The sequence below is a fragment of the Balaenoptera acutorostrata genome, chromosome 5 (genome assembly GCF_949987535.1).
Source record: "Balaenoptera acutorostrata chromosome 5, mBalAcu1.1, whole genome shotgun sequence".
Classification (NCBI taxonomy): Eukaryota; Metazoa; Chordata; class Mammalia; order Artiodactyla; family Balaenopteridae; genus Balaenoptera; species Balaenoptera acutorostrata.
Genome location: NC_080068.1, coordinates 100,955,919 through 100,973,638, shown reverse-complemented (window position 1 = coordinate 100,973,638; position 17,720 = coordinate 100,955,919). Strand labels below are relative to the sequence as shown.

The 17,720-nt window shown below is 37.0% G+C and overlaps 1 protein-coding gene across 4 annotated transcripts in view; it reads left to right on the top strand.

Annotated features, from left to right (window-relative positions):
- The window catches only part of C1QTNF7 (C1q and TNF related 7), a 130,865-nt gene extending 114,367 nt beyond the window's left edge, over positions 1-16,498 (top strand). For 2 of the 4 annotated variants that reach the window (XM_007167326.2, XM_057546992.1), the window contains exons 2-3: positions 9,601-9,846; positions 15,515-16,498. In XM_007167326.2, the coding sequence (XP_007167388.1) occupies positions 9,609-9,846; positions 15,515-16,146 (870 nt within the window). In that variant the 5' untranslated portion in view covers positions 9,601-9,608 and the 3' untranslated portion in view covers positions 16,147-16,498. Of the gene's footprint in view, positions 1-968; positions 1,058-7,288; positions 7,356-9,600; positions 9,847-15,514 lie in introns of those variants that run through there. The other 2 variants (XM_057546991.1, XM_007167325.2) reach the window with 2 other exon arrangements.
- The last annotated feature ends 1,222 nt before the right edge of the window (positions 16,499-17,720 follow it).

The window sequence follows — 17,720 nt, the reverse complement described above, 5'->3', positions numbered from 1 at the left end:
CTCTATGTTGGCACTCAGATTTTGGACAGCCAATAAATTCAAAAGACTATGTCCTCCAGATGGGAGGGTGGATAGCTAAGGCAAAATAAAGCCCATGAATCTTCTTGGTCAAATTTGTGATTCGTGCTCATTTCCCCAACTGGAAGTATTTCTTTCAATTTGCATTCTTAGTAGCTTGAGAAGAATGGTGGGGAAAGCAAGATAAAAACAAAATTTTTCGGTCACTCAGTTTCCATAAACGCCATTATGAATTACATACTGCTGTTGTAAGGATATACATGAAGTTCGTATCAAAAGGACAAAAAGAAATTGATAGCACTGAAGATGAGTCGTCATAGGGTCTGGAGAACCATTCTGCCTTTTGAGTTGTGATCCATTCTCTATACAAACAAAGACCTATTAGTCTTCAGAAAATATCCAATCATTTATCCATTCAGAGAACAAAGAAAACAGCAGTACAGTGTTCATCACCCTCTTTCATTTTGCAGCACATAGGATGAGGGACCATTTTCCTGCCGTATTTACCCAGAATAGGGACATCTTTCCTTGTTATCTCACGAGACACAATCCCACTTCCAGAATCTGAAGATTCTACATTGAAAATGCTCAAAAAGGACATAACTTTTTTCTCTAAGTTAACAAATAATTTCCACTCAGTGAGTAATTTTTTTCCTGAAACATCCACTCAGTGGAAAACAAATGAAGAGGGGAAAAAATTAAGTAAACAAATCTGAAAACGAGGCCGCAACACACAGAGATGGAGGCGCCTCTACAGTTAACGGTCAAGAAAAGCAGGCACTTTCAGGTTTAACTCAAACAAAATCGAGGTTTTTAACTGGCCCTGATTGAGCCTCACCCAATGAATGACTTCCAGTGCCTCTGGCTCTTTGGGATTAACGGAGAGAATTATTTTTAGCACAACTATTTGGAAACCTCTGAGAACTTGGATCTGTTTTTCTGTCTGGTACCAAAGCAAGATTTTCTCTGAGCTCTCATGAAAGATCCTCAGTCTCTTGTGGATTTAGAGTTCTGGAGCAACCCACCATCCCAGAGCAAGGTATGGTGTTTACATTTTTTTTTAGAATTTTGACAGATGTGACTGCAATGTCCTGTTTCATTATGGTAGCTTTTGAGTTTATTAAACAGATGGCTCTGGAAGAAGAATCCATGAAACTGAAGACCTGGGTTCAAATCTCTGGTCTGACATTAGCTTTGTGATCATAAACAAGTTACCTGACTTCTCTGGACATTGGTTCCCTGTCCGACCTACCACAAAAGGGTCCTTGGGAAGATGATACAGGCTTAACGTTGCTCTGTAGATGACAAAATATTTGACAGATGTTAGAACAGATTACTGTCGTGCCATCACAGCCTTTTACATACAGCAGATGGAGCTTTATCAATTATGAACTGTTTATAAGAATAAATATTGATGAATATTTTCCTTCATTCAACCTTTGTTGAGCCTCTACTGTAGATCAGTCTTTGTCCTAAATGTTCGTGATAGAGTTTGCATTTTGGTGGAGAAAAAGCAATAGTTAGCCATAACACAATGTGGTTGTGTGGCTATGCTGGGTGGAGTAGAGACAGGAGAAGGAAGGGACTTCATGGCCAACAGAAGAAGCCGTTCTGAGGAGGAAAACCAGGGCCCCAAAGGGAGAGCTGAGGAAGAACAAACAGAAGGCACTGGGGTGTGAGCAGCTCAGGTCCGATCCCATCTTGTTCACGGTGCACTCCTAGTGCAGCCAGAGGAGGACAAACCCTGCTGTTGTGAAATCCCTTCCCCTGCAGGCCAAGGATATATCTCGTTTTGGCCTCCATGGTTACCTACCCTCCTTCTAATGATTTCCAGGCAAAACACATTTTCAACTTGAATTAGTAATCGAGCCCTTTGCCTTGAAGTAATGTTACAGTTTCCCTCACATGATGTCAGGGAAAACCCAAGTGTTTAGAGACAAAAGAGCTCAGTTCAAATCCTGCCTGGGCCATCTTTTGGGCTGTGTGGACTTGAACCCTCAGACTCTCCATTTTATTATTTGTAAAGTGAAGATAATAGCACCAACTTCATAAAAGTGGTGTGGGGATTGAGTAAATGGTGTCTTTAAAGCACAGTAATAAGAACACTAGTAGGTTCCATACATCCTAATTAATCTTTTTTTTTTACTTAGTTTTTTTGTGGTAAAATATACACAATATAAAATTTGCCAGAGTATACAGTTCTATGGCATTAGGTACATTCACAACGCTGTACAACCATCACCACCATCCATCTCCAGAACTTTTCATCTTCCCCAACTGAAACTCTGTCTTCATTAAACACTCACTCATCATTTCCCCCTCCCTCCAGCCCTTGGCAATCACCATTTTATTTTCTTTCTTTACAATTTTGATTATTCTAGACACATCATATAAGTAGAATCATACAATATTTGTCCTTTTGTGACTGGCTTATTTCACTTGGCATTAAAGTCTTCAAGATTCACCCATGTTGTAATATGTGTCAAAAATTTCTTCCTTTAAAAGCTGAATAATATTCCATTGTATGTATGTGCCACATTTTGTTTAACCATTCATCTGTTAATGGACACTTGAGTTGCTTCCACCTTTTGGCTATTGTGAATAATGCTGCTGTGAATATGGGTATACAAACATATTTGAGCCCCTGCTTTCATTTCTTTTGGGTATACCCAGAAATGGAATTGCTGGATTATATGATAATTCTATATTAAATTTTTTGAGTAATCACCATACTGTTTTGTACAGCAGCTGGACAATTTTACATGTCTATCAACTACATTTAAAAATTTTTTCCAGCTTTATTGTGATATAATTAACATATAACATTGTGTAAGTTTAGGGTATATGACATGAAGATTTGGTACACATATGTATTGCAAAATGATTAACACAATAAGATTAGTTGACACATCCATCACCTCAGGTAATTATTATTTTTTGTGTGTAGTGAGAACATTTAAGATCAACTCTCTCAGCAACTTTCAAGTGTATGATACAGTATTGTTAATTATAGACACCACATTATACATTAGAGGCTCAAAACGTATTCATCTCATAGCTGGAAGATGCTTTGTTTGTACTCTTTGGCCAACAACTCCTTGTTTCCTCCACACTCCAGCCCCCGGTAATCACAATTCTACTTTGATTCTATGAGTTAAGCTTTTTAGATTTCACATATAAGCAAGATAATTTGTCTTTCTCTGTCTGATTTATTTCACTTAGCATAACGCCTTTAAGGTTCATCCATGTTGTCACAAATGACAGAATTTCCTTCTTTTTTGTGGCTGAATAATATTCCATTGTATATTTTATATATACACAAACACACACACACACATATATATATATATCACATTTTCTTTATCCATTCATCTGTTGATGGAAATTTAGGTTTCTCCCACATCTTGGCTATTGTGAATAATGCTGCTATGAACATTGGGCTGCATGTACCTTTTCGAATTAGAGTTTTCATGGGAATACAGATATCTCTTCAAGGTAATGATTTTCATTTCCTTCAGATAGATACTACTCAAAAGTGATATTGCTGGATCATATGGTAGTTCTATTTTTAATTTCTTGAGGAATCTCCATATTGTTTTCCCTAGTGGCCGTACCAGTTTATATTCTCACCAACAGTGTACAGTATTCCTTTTCTCCATGTTCCCACCAACACTTATTGTCTCTGGTCTTTTTATGATGGCCATTCTAACAGGTGTGAGGTGATAGCTTATTGGGGTTTTGATTTTCAAATTCCTGATAATAAGTGATGTTGAGCATCTTTTCATGTACCTGCTGTCCATTCATATGTCCTCTTTGGAAAAATGTCTATTCAGATTCTTTACCCATTTTTAATTGGATTGTTTGGTTTTTAGTATTGAGTTATATGAGTTCTTTATGTATTTTGGATATTAACCTCTTCTCAGATACATGAGTGGCAAATTTTCTCCCCCATAGGTTGCCTATTCATTTTGTTGATCATTTCTTTTGCTATGCAGCTTTTTAGTTTGATGTAGTCCCACTTGTTTATTTTTGCTTTTGTTGCTTATACTTTTGGTGTCATATTCAAAAAACTGTTGCCAAGACCAGTGTCAAGTGCTTTTTCCCTGGGTGTTCTTCCAGAGGTTTTATGATTTTAAGCCTTACATTTAAGTCCTTAACCCATTTTGAGTTATATTTTTGAGTGGTGTGAGATAAGGTTCCAATTTCTTTTTTTTTTTTTGCATGTGAATATCTAGTTTTTTCCAACACCATTTATTTATTGAAGAGACTATATTTTGCCTGGTGAGTATTCTTGGCTCCCTTGTCAAGTATTAGTTGACCATGTATGCATGCGCTTATTTTATTTTATAATAAAGAAAAAACATGTTATTTACTGAAAGCTCTCAAACTGTGGACACATTTTCTAGAAGGTGAATCTTTGCACTGATTTATTCAGTATTTCTCCAAGTGTTTTCCATAGCTAGTTTAGCAAAAATAAAGGGTTTTATGACTTTAAAATTTTACAAAACACTATATACTACATTCCTGCCTTACAGGTTCAAAATATACATTAACATGAAGGCTTCGAAATCTATAGTACCACAAAGTATTATAATTGTTAAAATAGGGATTTAAAAAAATTAAAGATCTGTTACTTTGTAATCCTTACAGAAAAATAGGATAGAGAGTCATTTACAGCTAACATCCAAGACAGATCTGTTCAAATTAACAATATTTCCAGAGCTTTGATTTTCTAACTCCAAAGAAGCACACTAGTGGAAAAAAATAATACATTTTAGTACATATTCTACATAAATTTACATAATTCAATGCAATCTTTCAAAGTATTTTGTATGAGGAGTGACTGCTAATGTGTATGTTTCTTTTTGTAGTTTTAAAAATGTTCTAAAATTAGATTATGGTGTACATTGAATTGTATACCTTAAATTGGTCAGTTTTATGGTGTGTAAATTAAATCTCAAAAAGCTGTTTAAAAGTATTGTAATGTGTATAGAGCCATGACTCACATAGTTCATTCCCAGCCAGAATAACCAAATTCATCGCAAACCAGTGGGGCAGTGGTTGAAGGATGGATTTTTTAATACAAGGTGTTGAAAATATAAAGTTGGATCCCTACCTCACACTTTTTAATCAGAAAAACTCCAATGGCTCAAATTTTAAAGGTGAAAAAATGAAAATAAAATTGAAAGAAAAGTAGGAGAATTCTTTTTATTATCTTGAAGTGGGGAAGGTCTTCTAAACACAAGAAATTGAACCCCCAAAAATGTCTTCAAGATAAAAAGATTTTTAAAAATACATGAATGAAGTGAAAAAACAAACTGGGAAAAGCTATTTGTTGCTCATGTCATAAACCACATGCAAAGAATATACATATAAATATCTATCGCACTATTGTTTGTAATAGCACAAGAATAAAAATGTCCCAAGTATCCATCAATAGGTGACTCGTTAAATATAATAGATTCTTACGATGGATATTCCATTGCGACTAAAAAAAGAATGAGGCAGCTTTAACTGTATACTGATATCTCCAAGCTAAGTGGAAAAGAAAGGTGCAGGAATTTGCATACAGTATGCCTACAGGCAGAGGGACTCACAAGAAACTAGCAACAGTTATTGCCTCTAGAGAGAGAACCTACATGTCTGGGAGACTGAGAGGAAAGAGAAGAGATTTCCTTTTCATTGCACATCTTTTTTTAATTTTATAAACGTGCATGTTTTATCTATACAAAAATAAATATTTTAAATACTTTAGACTATACAAAATTAAAACAACTTAAATCCTTTATCTGTATTTCTCAAACAGATACTGCAAAAGGGACCCGTAGACCCCAGGAATATTTCTTTAAATTCTCTCTTTCCTCTTTCTTTTGTAATATTCTCATATTCCATAATTTCTATCTAGTCTTTTTCCCACAAAAATCACACCTTCCCCGCCCCCAAAATCTCCTTTGCCCTCAGCCTGAGTTTTTTGTGCTAAGCACTATTCTAGGTGGTTGGAGACATCAATGGCTAAGACAAAGATCCCTGCCCTCATGAAGCTTACATTCTATCAGATAGAGATATTTACAAATTTAAAAGCATAATAAAATTAAGAATAATCTAGTAAATTAGAGGATGATGAGTACAATGGAGAATAGAAAAAAATAGAACAGAAAGAGGGCACATCATGGGTAGGAGAATGTCGTTTGCAACGTTGGATGAGGAGGTGAAGGTTGGCTTTAATGAAATTGTAGCATTTGAACAAAGGCAGAAGCAGATGAGGGAGGGAGACATGTAGGCATCTTGGAGAAGAGAGTTCCAGACAGAGGGAAGAGACAGTGTGAAGGCCCTAAGGCAGAGCGTATCTGGCATCTTCGAGAAACATCAAGGAATCCAGTGTGACAGATGATGAGGAAGTGGGAAGAGAGTAGAAGAAGATGAAGTCAGGGAGGTAAGAAAGGTGGGCAACAAATCAAGTAGGGCCTTGTAGACCATGTACCATGAGGCTTTTGACTTTTAAATGAAATGAAGAACCATTACAAGATAATGCCACTGTAGTTTTCCATTGTAACCCACACGCCTTTGTCATCCTGACGATTTGAGTCCCAAGCCTCGAACCAAGCCATTCACCATCATGTCATCATCACGGGTCAGGTGCCACAACACCTCGCTCCTCAATTCTGATGAGGATTATTAATGGATAACCATTCTGAGTGCCTTTCAAAGTATTCTAACTGAGAATGCTTTCAGCATTTAAACTACTGTGCAGACAATATTCTAGTGCATTTGTCAAAGAATTGCAAACCATTTGTTCAATGAGTATCTTTGTTTCAGTTGTTTTAATTTATTCTTTCTTTGAGTACCTTTGCCTGGCTCTTGGAAATATTAACATCCTTTCTTCCAAGCACATCTTTAAAACTTTTGCATCCTCTATCCATCATAACCTCAACTCTGACCACACGCTCCTTCATAGACTGATCCCCAACTATTGGCATGTATGTTTTCAGCATCTCCACCAGTGTCTGAGATGCCACTGCCCAAAGCACCTTCTCACCAGATCGTTTCAAGTCCCTCTTATGACCAGCTCCTGGCTTCAGCTACAGCATCGCATTCCATGTCTGGTTAAAAGCCTCCTTATAAGTATCTGTTCTCCTCTTTTAAATCCCTTCCCAAAGCTTCCTCTAATCAGTTTTTTGCAAGGTGGAAGATCTAGCAATTTAATCATCCTGTCTTGTTTTAACTGACAAGGGTTTGAATAAAAGATTCTTTCCATTTTCTTTCATCTGAGGCACCTTTGGAAGGGCTGGTATGTTTATCAGATCTGCTGGGCTTTTCAGAACGTGCCTTAATCCCAGGTGAGTAATAAGATAAATAATTTTGAGTTTGTGTTCTATAAGCAGACAGGGCATAGAAAAATGTTCTCTTTGATTTTTTTTTGGTGAGGGGTAAGGACACTGGTAACATGGAGATTTGGTCAAGGGTACGGAGCCTATATTTGGATAAGTTGCTTCAGTTTTTCACTAATAAGATTTCTAGGAATCAGACTTATTTTGAACCACATGTGCACACTATGTTTTTCTCAGTTTGTCATTCCTATGCTCTGGCAAATTTCTGGATCTAATTCCAAGATGTTGCAATTTCCTCATGGGTGCTATAAAAGTGGTACAGTGTGCTGATTAATTTTCTGATGTGGCTGTCAAAAAAAAAGAAACTCTATCTAACTGCTTTTCCCACATGTTATGATTATTTCCTTTTGACAAGTATACACCAGGCATATACATCAAGCACTGTACAGATTTCTTTTTTTTATTTTATTGATGTATAGTTGATTTACAATGTTGTGTTAATGTCTTCTGTACAGCAACGTGACATATATATACATTCTTTTTCACATTATTTTCCATAATGGTTTGTCAAAAGACATTGAGTATAGTTCCCTGTGCTATACAGTAGGACCTTGTTATTTATCCATCCTATATATAATAGTTTGCCTCTGTTAATCCCAAACTCCCAATCCTTCCCTGCCCTACACCCTCTCCCTTGGCAGTCACAAGTCTGTCCTCTATATCTGTGAGTCTGTTTTCGTTCCGTAGATATGTTGATTTGTATCATATTTTAGATTCCACATATAAGTGATATCATATGGTATTTGATATGGTATCATATCTTTCTCTTTCTGACTTACTTTGCATAGTATGATAATCTCTAGGTCCATCCATGTTGCTGCAAATGGCATTATTTCACTCTTTTTTATGGCTAATATTCCACTGTGTTTGTGTGTGTGTGTGTATGCATATATATATATATATATATATATATATACCACATATTCTTTATCCATTCATCTGTCGATAGACTTTCAGGTTGTTTCCACAGATTTCTTATTAAAGTATAGGTCCAACCGTGCAAAAACTGCTCATTTATACCATCCCAGAATCACATGTATACTCCCACCCAAGATGCTGATATCTCCAAGACATTAGCCTAGAAAATCAAGGGTCCCAAGCCTACACTATGCACCCCTCAGCCTATATGCCAAATATGATGCTAATAAATGATCCATCATCCTCAGTGGCCAGGCTTTATGGAGGGAAAAACCAAATCCCATTAGATCAGAGCTGAAGAGATCTGTTGCCTGCTTCACTCGGACCATGTGGCAACATGCGTGATTTAATCTCACTCACCCCTTTAATTGAGCCCCAGTGCTAACAGCTTAATGGGACAGTACGGCATTATATCCTGCAGATTTTAAATTAAAGTTTGAGACACCTCCACTCAGGACATGCACAGTACTCCAATTAACACTAATTGACATTACACATGATTATCAAATGAAAAACATGATTTTCCTGAAAATGTCACTTCCTTTTTCTTGCTTTAAAAAGCCTATAAATTCTCAGAAAATGACTGTGGAAGCATGCAAAGATTAGATATAAAGGTGTCTATCTAGCATGGTGTTTATACTAGCAGAAAACTGGAAGCAAATGTCTATAATGGGGAATGTTGTACATAAAGGACAGTAGAAGCAAATGCAACAATTTTTTTAATGTTATGAATAATTTTTGACATGGGAAGATGCTCACGACATATTGTTAAGTGAAAAAAAAGTTAAAGACTTGCAGGAATGTCATAACATCACTTTTCTTCATAGCATAGAAAGAAAACACCAGAAGGATGTATACATCAAAATGTAAAGAGTAATTATCTGTGAGTGGTGAGGATAACTTTAATGTTTATCTTATTCATTTGCATCTCTAATTTTCTTTTTAAAAATGTGTACTTTTGCAAAAACAAAACATTGTTTTTCAAAGTCCACCATTGATTCCTGCAGAAAAGAAAATGCAACAAAGTGATTTATTCTGGAATTTTTAAAATCTTCACCGACTTCATCTCCACCAACCCTTGTGTGGGGCACTGAGAACTCTCTATCAATAAAGTGCTAATAATTTTCAATGGAATTATGAGGGCAAACAGGGTATTTAGACACAAATGGAGAGGTGGGCCCTGGGGTGAATTGTTGCAAATGTCCATTCTCATGTTCAGTTATGCCAAAAACCCCACCTAAGAGGGTGCATTTATGTCCGTGTGTTTCTCTTCCAGAGCCAAAGATGTTTGTCTTGCTCTATGTTACAAGTTTTGCCATTTGTGCGAGTGGACAACCTCGGGGTAATCAGTTCAAAGGAGACAGCTACTCCCCAAGATATATCTGTAGCATTCCTGGCTTACCTGGACCTCCAGGCCCCCCTGGAGCAAATGGCTCCCCTGGGCCCCATGGTCGGATCGGCCTTCCAGGACGAGATGGTAGAGACGGCAGGAAAGGAGAGAAAGGTGAAAAGGGGGCTGCAGGTAATGAATGAAGTTCCATAAAAAAAACCCTCTGTCACCCCCACCTGAAAACCACTCCCTTGTTTTGTTGCTTTTTCTAATGAGAATTGCCCTTTAAGTCCCTTCTCAACTTCACCTTCATTAATCGTAACAATTTACTGAGTCCTCACTATGCTTCAGATACTGCTCTAAACCCTCTACCTGCATTCTCACTGCATCATAATGACACCTCTTTCAAGGGGACGTGATCACGTTTTATACATGAGAACACAGAGCGGTAGCATGATTAAATGAATTACTGAAGATGGAGGTGCATGTCTAGTGACTGGCAGAGCTGGAGTCATCTGGAACATCTGATGTCCGTGACCTCTGGGCTGGTACAGCCAGCGGGCAATGGCTGCATGCGAGAGAGCATGGATGGACAGACAGACAGATGGACGGGGAGGAGACGGAGAGATGAAGGAGAGGCAGGAACTAGGAGCCAAAAGCACAGGGGCCATCTTGCTCTGCACTCATATCCTTAACAAAGACACAAAAGGCTTACTTGTCACAAAGGAAATGACAATAATACTGTATAGCCTACCTTTCCTAGTTCAACACTCTCCCACCTGTCCTGTAGCAGCTGAAATATAGACGTCTTATTGCTCTTTACAGCAACACAATTGTGTCCTACTCTTTCAGTAATTTTCACTTTTTTCCCCACAAATAAGTTGGCCCATGAAGCTTGCCAGATTCTGCAATCCTTCAAAGTAAACCGAATTGAAATTCTAGTAAGGTTGTGTTAACCCTAAAAGAGGAAGATTTGGATGGAATCAATCTTTGAAAACAAGTTTCTGAGTGTAAAATGTGGAACAAAAGACAGGAAGAAAAAATCAGTAGATCTAAGAAATACATCTCTATCTAGTCATTGCACGTGATTTACTGGTGTTATATGAAACAATATCATAATATATATTCAGAAGGTTAGATACCAATTCATTGCTGAATTTATCATGCAGAAAATATTTGGCAAATAAGCAGCTACTGAATCTATGACCCTTAATCAACACTAGATAAAGTATCTTTAGGTAAATTTTCAACATCAGATAAAGAACTTTTCATTTGGAGCTTACGTCTTTCAAAGGCTCTATTTGGTAGCACATATGAACACTCTTACTGCTGTATCATGATCATGAATATGTTTGAAATCCTATAATAACACCAGGATCACAGTTAGATATTACTGGTCCTTTTAGTTTATTGTGTCTAGAAGCAATAATGTAGGAGTCACAGAAACATTCACTGGAGTCAGAAAGACATGACATCTTCAATTACTAACTTAGCATCCTTGAGGAAAAAACCTCTTTGAGCCTCGGTTTCCTCATTTGTAAGCTGGGGGTAGTAAGTGTCATTGTGAAGATTAAGGAAGATAATACATGTAAAGTACTCAATAGAATAAGTGCCACGTAGTAAGCATTCCGTAAATGTTTGCTGTTATTATTTATTACATTGTGATCTGCAAATATTTGTCTTAGCTAAGTTTCTGAATATCCAAAGCCATATAATAAACTAGAAATAAGCTATCCATTTCATGAGGTAGTTCTAGTGTTATTTAAAGATATGTATATGGATATGTATTCAGAGCAAACTGAATGTTCATAATTGCTACAATTTTAACCATATATGAGATCAGCTATCCCCCATATTCATCAATCCATTCATTCATCCATCCATTCATGCATTTTTCATTCAACAAATTTTTTTGTGCACCTCTTGCTCTCCAGTATTGTTCTAAACCAGTGTTTCTCAACCTCCACACTGATGATATTTGGGTCCAAATAATTATTAACTGTGGGATGGCTATCTGGTGCATTGAATGACATTTAGCAGGATCCCATTTGATGTCAGTGACATCCCCCACCAATTGTGACAATGAAAATGTCTTATGGCATTGCCAACTTTCCCTTGGTGGGCAGTGTTTAATTGCCCCCAGTTGAGAACACTGATCTAGGGAATGCAAACATGAACAAGACATTGTCCCTGCCTTGATAAGCAAACATTTGGGTGGGGGAGGCCAAGGTGGAAACACATGATTACAATATGTCACTATCATCATCATCAACATCACCATCATCACCATTAATTAAGAACTTACTAGGTGTCAGCAATTTTACATTTAGTACTTAATTTCAGCCATAACCTTATTAGCTAAAATTACAATCAATAATAATAATGTTACAAATGATGAAATTGAGATTCAAAAGTAAAAAAGACTTTCCCAACCTTAGTTATTTAAATCCAATATATATTGATACATATACACAAGTAAGGATATACGACAGCTAAGAAAGGTAAGAATGCCTTTGTGGTCAATGAAGAGAAGCACACCTCACTTACAAACAATAAGAACAGAGTCTTGTGGCTTTGAGAATTAGCTTTTAATGTGGCTGGAACTGGACACAACTTGGCTGGAAGCTTCTGCTTCCTGTTTCCCCTTTAATACCATATATGTCTTCTCATTCATCCCCACCACATCCACCTCAACCCGCTGGCAAGGTCAAGTATATGTCTTCTCCAACTTCCCTACTCTAAATTACAAATACAGAGTTTATTATACTGAATTATCAATTTTCTGTAAAAATATCTGTCTCCCTCACTGGTCTATAGCAATTATTGTGGTAGCATATTTTTAAAATCTAATTTAATGTGAATGCACATCCATATAAATATCTTCAGATAACACTAGAACCACCTCATGAACAGATTATTCTATTTCATTATATGACTTCAGATATTCATGAACTTAGCTATGGCCCATATTTGCAGACCACAACATATGTCATAACAGCTAACTTGAGGGTAGGACAGGTGTCATTCATGTCAATGGCATTCAGCCCTTGGAACAGTGCCTGGCATGTAGTGGATGACCAATCAGTATTAGATGGTTTAGATAAATGTATGCATGTACACATACATATATGATGGATGGATGGATGGAAAAAAGAAATGGCACTGAAGAAAAAAATCCTTGTAAGCTTGTTTTGTGGAGAACTAAGAAGAAATTCTTTCTCTCTAAGCTTCAGTATCTAAGCATAGACTAACACTCCACAATTCTCCTCTCTACCCAGCCTATGTCTGACTGAATAGGGAGGGGGAATGATTTATCCCTTCATTCCATTCTTCATTAATTGGCTTTTATCACAAGGGTAAATCCTTCACGCAAACAGAAAGAATTACTGTAAATTATTACCACTAGTCCCTGATTATCTAACTCCCAGCAGTTCAAAATATTAAATAGCTACAGAGATCCAAGTGCTGAGATTATAAAGATCTTTTCACGGCTAGCATTGTAAAATTGCATCTTAGTATTTACGGTTTGGTCTCAAAGAATTTTCAAGAGGATGAAACCTCAAGCAATCTAGTCCAACACCTTCATTTCAAGGACTGGGAAACTAAAGTCAGAGAGGTAAAGCCCCTTCTTCACAGTCCCCTAACTAATCCATGGCTGAATTAGGGCTTGCCAAGTCTGCTGAGTCACTGTTTACTACTTTCCCAACGGCTTTAGAGTGAACTTAGATCCAATTTCTTCATAGTACAAATGAGGCATTTGAAACTAAGACAATAAGTGACTTGCCCAAAGTTATAGAGGCAAAGAAATTTCAGTACATAATGAAATTTAACGGCAGAAATTGTTACTGATGCCAAAATGTTTTTTTATTGATGCATCAGTCACTGATGAAGACAGCAAAAGTTAGCTCCTATTGAAAATACAATAACAATGTATAAGTTGTAGTCCTTGATTCGAAAGTTAATTTAACAGTAAAATAGTATTCATATTTCATTTCTACCAAAAAGAAACAAACATTGAAAGATTAGACTATTATGGCCTTATTTCCAGAAATAAATACCAGTTTGTTCTGGCTGGGGCTAGTGGAATTTCGACTTAATAACAAAAGTCATCTAGAGCTGGAGGATGGTCCTATGACCCGTAACAACGCTGATCCTAGTCACCAAAAAAGGGTTACATTCATTATTAGCATTTTCTATGCATCATAAATTATTACACAACCTCTTTCTAAAATTACTGAAACAAAATACTTGATGTTTTAAGGGTAAAGCTTTAATTCTCCTGAAACTTGTATTATCCAGAACACTTCATTGCTAAATTTGCCAAATAACTGAAAAATGATCAAACTCATACATTGATGTATGTGTAATATTCAAATAAATGATATCAAAGCACTATCAAATAAAAGGTTTAGCTTAATAAAAGTTCCTGAGAACAAATACATAGTTAAGAGTAAAAGTACACAATATAACAACAATATGTTTTCCCTGACTACAAAAGTGCATTACAAATTACCAATCATTTGTATACTTTTCAAGAAAATATTTATGGAATGGATTTGGCCATAAAATTGAATGACATTTTTTATACTTTTAAGTCACTGTTATTACATATAAGGTTTAAAAATTAAATAGATTTTGCTTATCACTTTCAACCCATGATCACAATTTCTCTACATTTAGCCTATGGTTGACCTGTAGATATAAATATCTGAACAAACAGAAAATATTCCAGTATGATGATTTTGAATTTGTTGAAATCCTTTCACAGCCCTTATGTATTTTCTACAAATATGGAGACCCAGAGAAAGTAAAGGACTTGCCTAAAATAATACAACCATTTAGCTGCAGAGCCAAAAAGAATTAAAGGTTTTTTATTTTAGCCCCAAAAGTAAGAAGCATTTTGATGAAGGAGAAACATTGTTAGGCTAAGACTTGGATTCCAGTCCTAGTCTTGCTACTGAAGCAAGTTTCTTCACCCCTCTGGGATTCAGTTTTCTCCTCCAAAAAAGAACTCCTGCACAGTGGTGGCAGTCACTGTTGTTTGGTTATCGTGACATATTGAAAAGCCTTTACTGTGGTGCACTTTACAAATGACACTCTGGCCACTGCCCCAGATGTTCGGATGCCAGAGTCAGGCAGGCATGAGTTCAGATCACAGCTCCATCACTCCCTAGCTCTGTTTCCTTGAGCAAACTAATTTCTCCATGGCTCAGTTTTCTCATCTACAGCGGAAATAATAATAATTCTTAGTTCATAAAGTTGTTGCAGGACTTAAAGAAGATAATGCATGCACCTAAAGCATTGACCCTGATACATTGTAAATGTTCAATAAATATGAGCTAATCTCACTTTGATTAGCTTTTTATTGGTTTGGCCAAAAAGTTCGTTCGGGCTTTTTCCAAACCCAAACAAAACTTTTTGGCCAACCCAATATTAATAATCCTGATAGAAGTAGAATGGTGCATAAGACTAAGTAGCCGCTAAGGATTCATCTTGTTCTGTCTGCCCCCATGACCTCACTCTGGGGAATAATATCATGCTCCTTGAATTCCTCCTATACAGATAAGTATCTATATGTGTCTAATTTAGCAGCAGGTAATCTGTCATCAAAATGACGGTTACTAATTTTAAATTAATCAGGTTTTAAATGATTTCTTACATATTCAGGAAAAATTTCTTGACATTTTGATGAAATTTTTCTATTTCCATTTTAGTGCATTAGTGATTTATTTAAATATTAATTATGTAGTAGTATACTGTTGAAAGTTGACTGAGAAAAAATATTTAGGGTATGTGGGCATGTTGTTTGTGACTCTATATTTACAGAAACTGTTAATTAAACTATAAACTCTTTTTGAAGGTTTGAGAGGTAAGACTGGACCACTGGGCCTTGCTGGAGAGAAAGGGGACCAAGGAGAGACTGGAAAGAAAGGACCCATGGGACCTGAGGGAGAGAGAGGAGAAGTAGGTCCTGTTGGGCCTCCTGGACCAAAAGGAGACAGAGGAGAGCAAGGGGACCCAGGGCTGCCTGGTGTTTGTAGATGTGGAAGCATCGTGCTCAAATCTGCCTTTTCTGTTGGCATCACAACCAGCTACCCAGAAGAAAGGTTACCAATTATATTTAACAAGGTCCTCTTCAATGAGGGAGAGCACTACAACCCTGCAACAGGGAAGTTCATCTGTGCTTTCCCAGGGATCTATTACTTTTCTTATGATATCACATTGGCAAATAAGCATCTGGCAATTGGGCTGGTACACAATGGGCAGTACCGGATAAAGACCTTTGACGCCAACACAGGAAACCATGACGTGGCTTCAGGGTCCACAGTCGTCTATCTGCAGCCAGAAGATGAAGTCTGGCTGGAGATCTTCTTCACTGACCAGAATGGCCTCTTCTCAGACCCAGGTTGGGCAGACAGCTTGTTCTCTGGATTTCTTCTATATGTTGACACAGATTATCTAGATTCCATATCAGAAGATGACGAGTTCTGATGAGGACTGCTGGTCTGAATGTCCCAAGATCCTTGTGGCAGACACATTGATTTAATCTGGGGCCCTGGAAGGTGGGACAAGCAGAAATGAGATACAAAAAGACACCCACTCAGATTCCAGAGAATTTACAGACAGTTCTAGCAGAATTTATTAAAACAGGTTGAACCACCAAACCATTGAAACCACACCAAATTGAATTCTATAAAACAATAACCCCAGATATGTTTTCTCAAAAACGATGTTCATAAATATTTAAACAAATTAAAGACAATGTTACAAATTTTCTATTAAATTCCCTGAGTGCTAAAACCACCTGGCAATGATATTATATCATTAAATCTTCATAAAATTACATTTTTGCCTGTTACTTAAGAGAGTCATAACATCCCAAAGTCCTTGACAATTCTCAAAAAGTAAAAACCCAAAGGTAAGAGAAGCCAAGTAATTTCAAGCAAGCTAAAGAGAAGTGATTATTTTACTGTATTATTCATTCCTTCATGCTTGTATATATTCACTCAACAACTCTTTAATGAGCCCATATGAGCCAGACACGCTGATGCTGGGTCAGATTTAATAATTTAAAACAATATCTGTACCTTCATACAGGCTAATGTGTGATGAGCACACTCTCACAGTTCAGTGTGATGAGCACCATGGCAAATAAATTGACTGGATGCTGGAGGCATCTGTTCCTGGGGGTGGGGGACAGAGAAGATTTTACACATGGAATGACATTATGTGTGCTAAGTGTGTATTATTAAGTAGGTGGGAGGTATGCAAATAAAACAGGGAATTCAGAAGCTGCATTCTCCCCATCTCATCCTCAAACACCATTGGTATTTGCAATCAGGAATGGGTGAAAAATCTAGAGATACCCTGGGAGGGGTAATGGAAATGAAGAGAAACAAGTTACAGAGACCAGTCAGTAGATCATTCTCCTAAATTCTTTATTGTGATGGTTTCCCAGGACATATATTTGTCCTCTTCGATTTCTCACAGATAAAGACACTACTTTACATTATAGTAAGACATTATTTCTCATGGATTTCCCAAGTATTAAATTCAAATAAAGCAAAGCATATGACCATTGATTTATGAATAAGTTGATGGAGGAGTGAACAGGAGGAGAAGAGGGTGTGACCAAATATCTGAGCAAATAGCTGTCTCTTCAAAGTTTCACACATACCTTAGTTCCACTTTCTCTTAGTGTCAACATCTTGTTTGCCACTGAACTGCAATTCCTCAGTTAGTCTCACCCATGATACTCTCACCTACACTCCCTTGGATGATAATAATGGTGTTCTCTTGCTCCCTCCTTTCTGGCATCATCTGACCCTCCTTCCATGTATCCCTCTCTTTGCTCTTTCATTTAATACATATCATTTAATGCCTCCTATGTGTGAATCATCACACTGGGTTCTGTGAAGGCAGAGCAACACCAAGATGAATATAGAGCAGCCCCTGCCATCAAATTTCTAAGGACATAAGAAAGGAAATGACATGCACACACACAAAATACCTAGAATTCTGGAAATAAACATGCTGAAATATGCTAAGTGCTAAACTGGAGATAA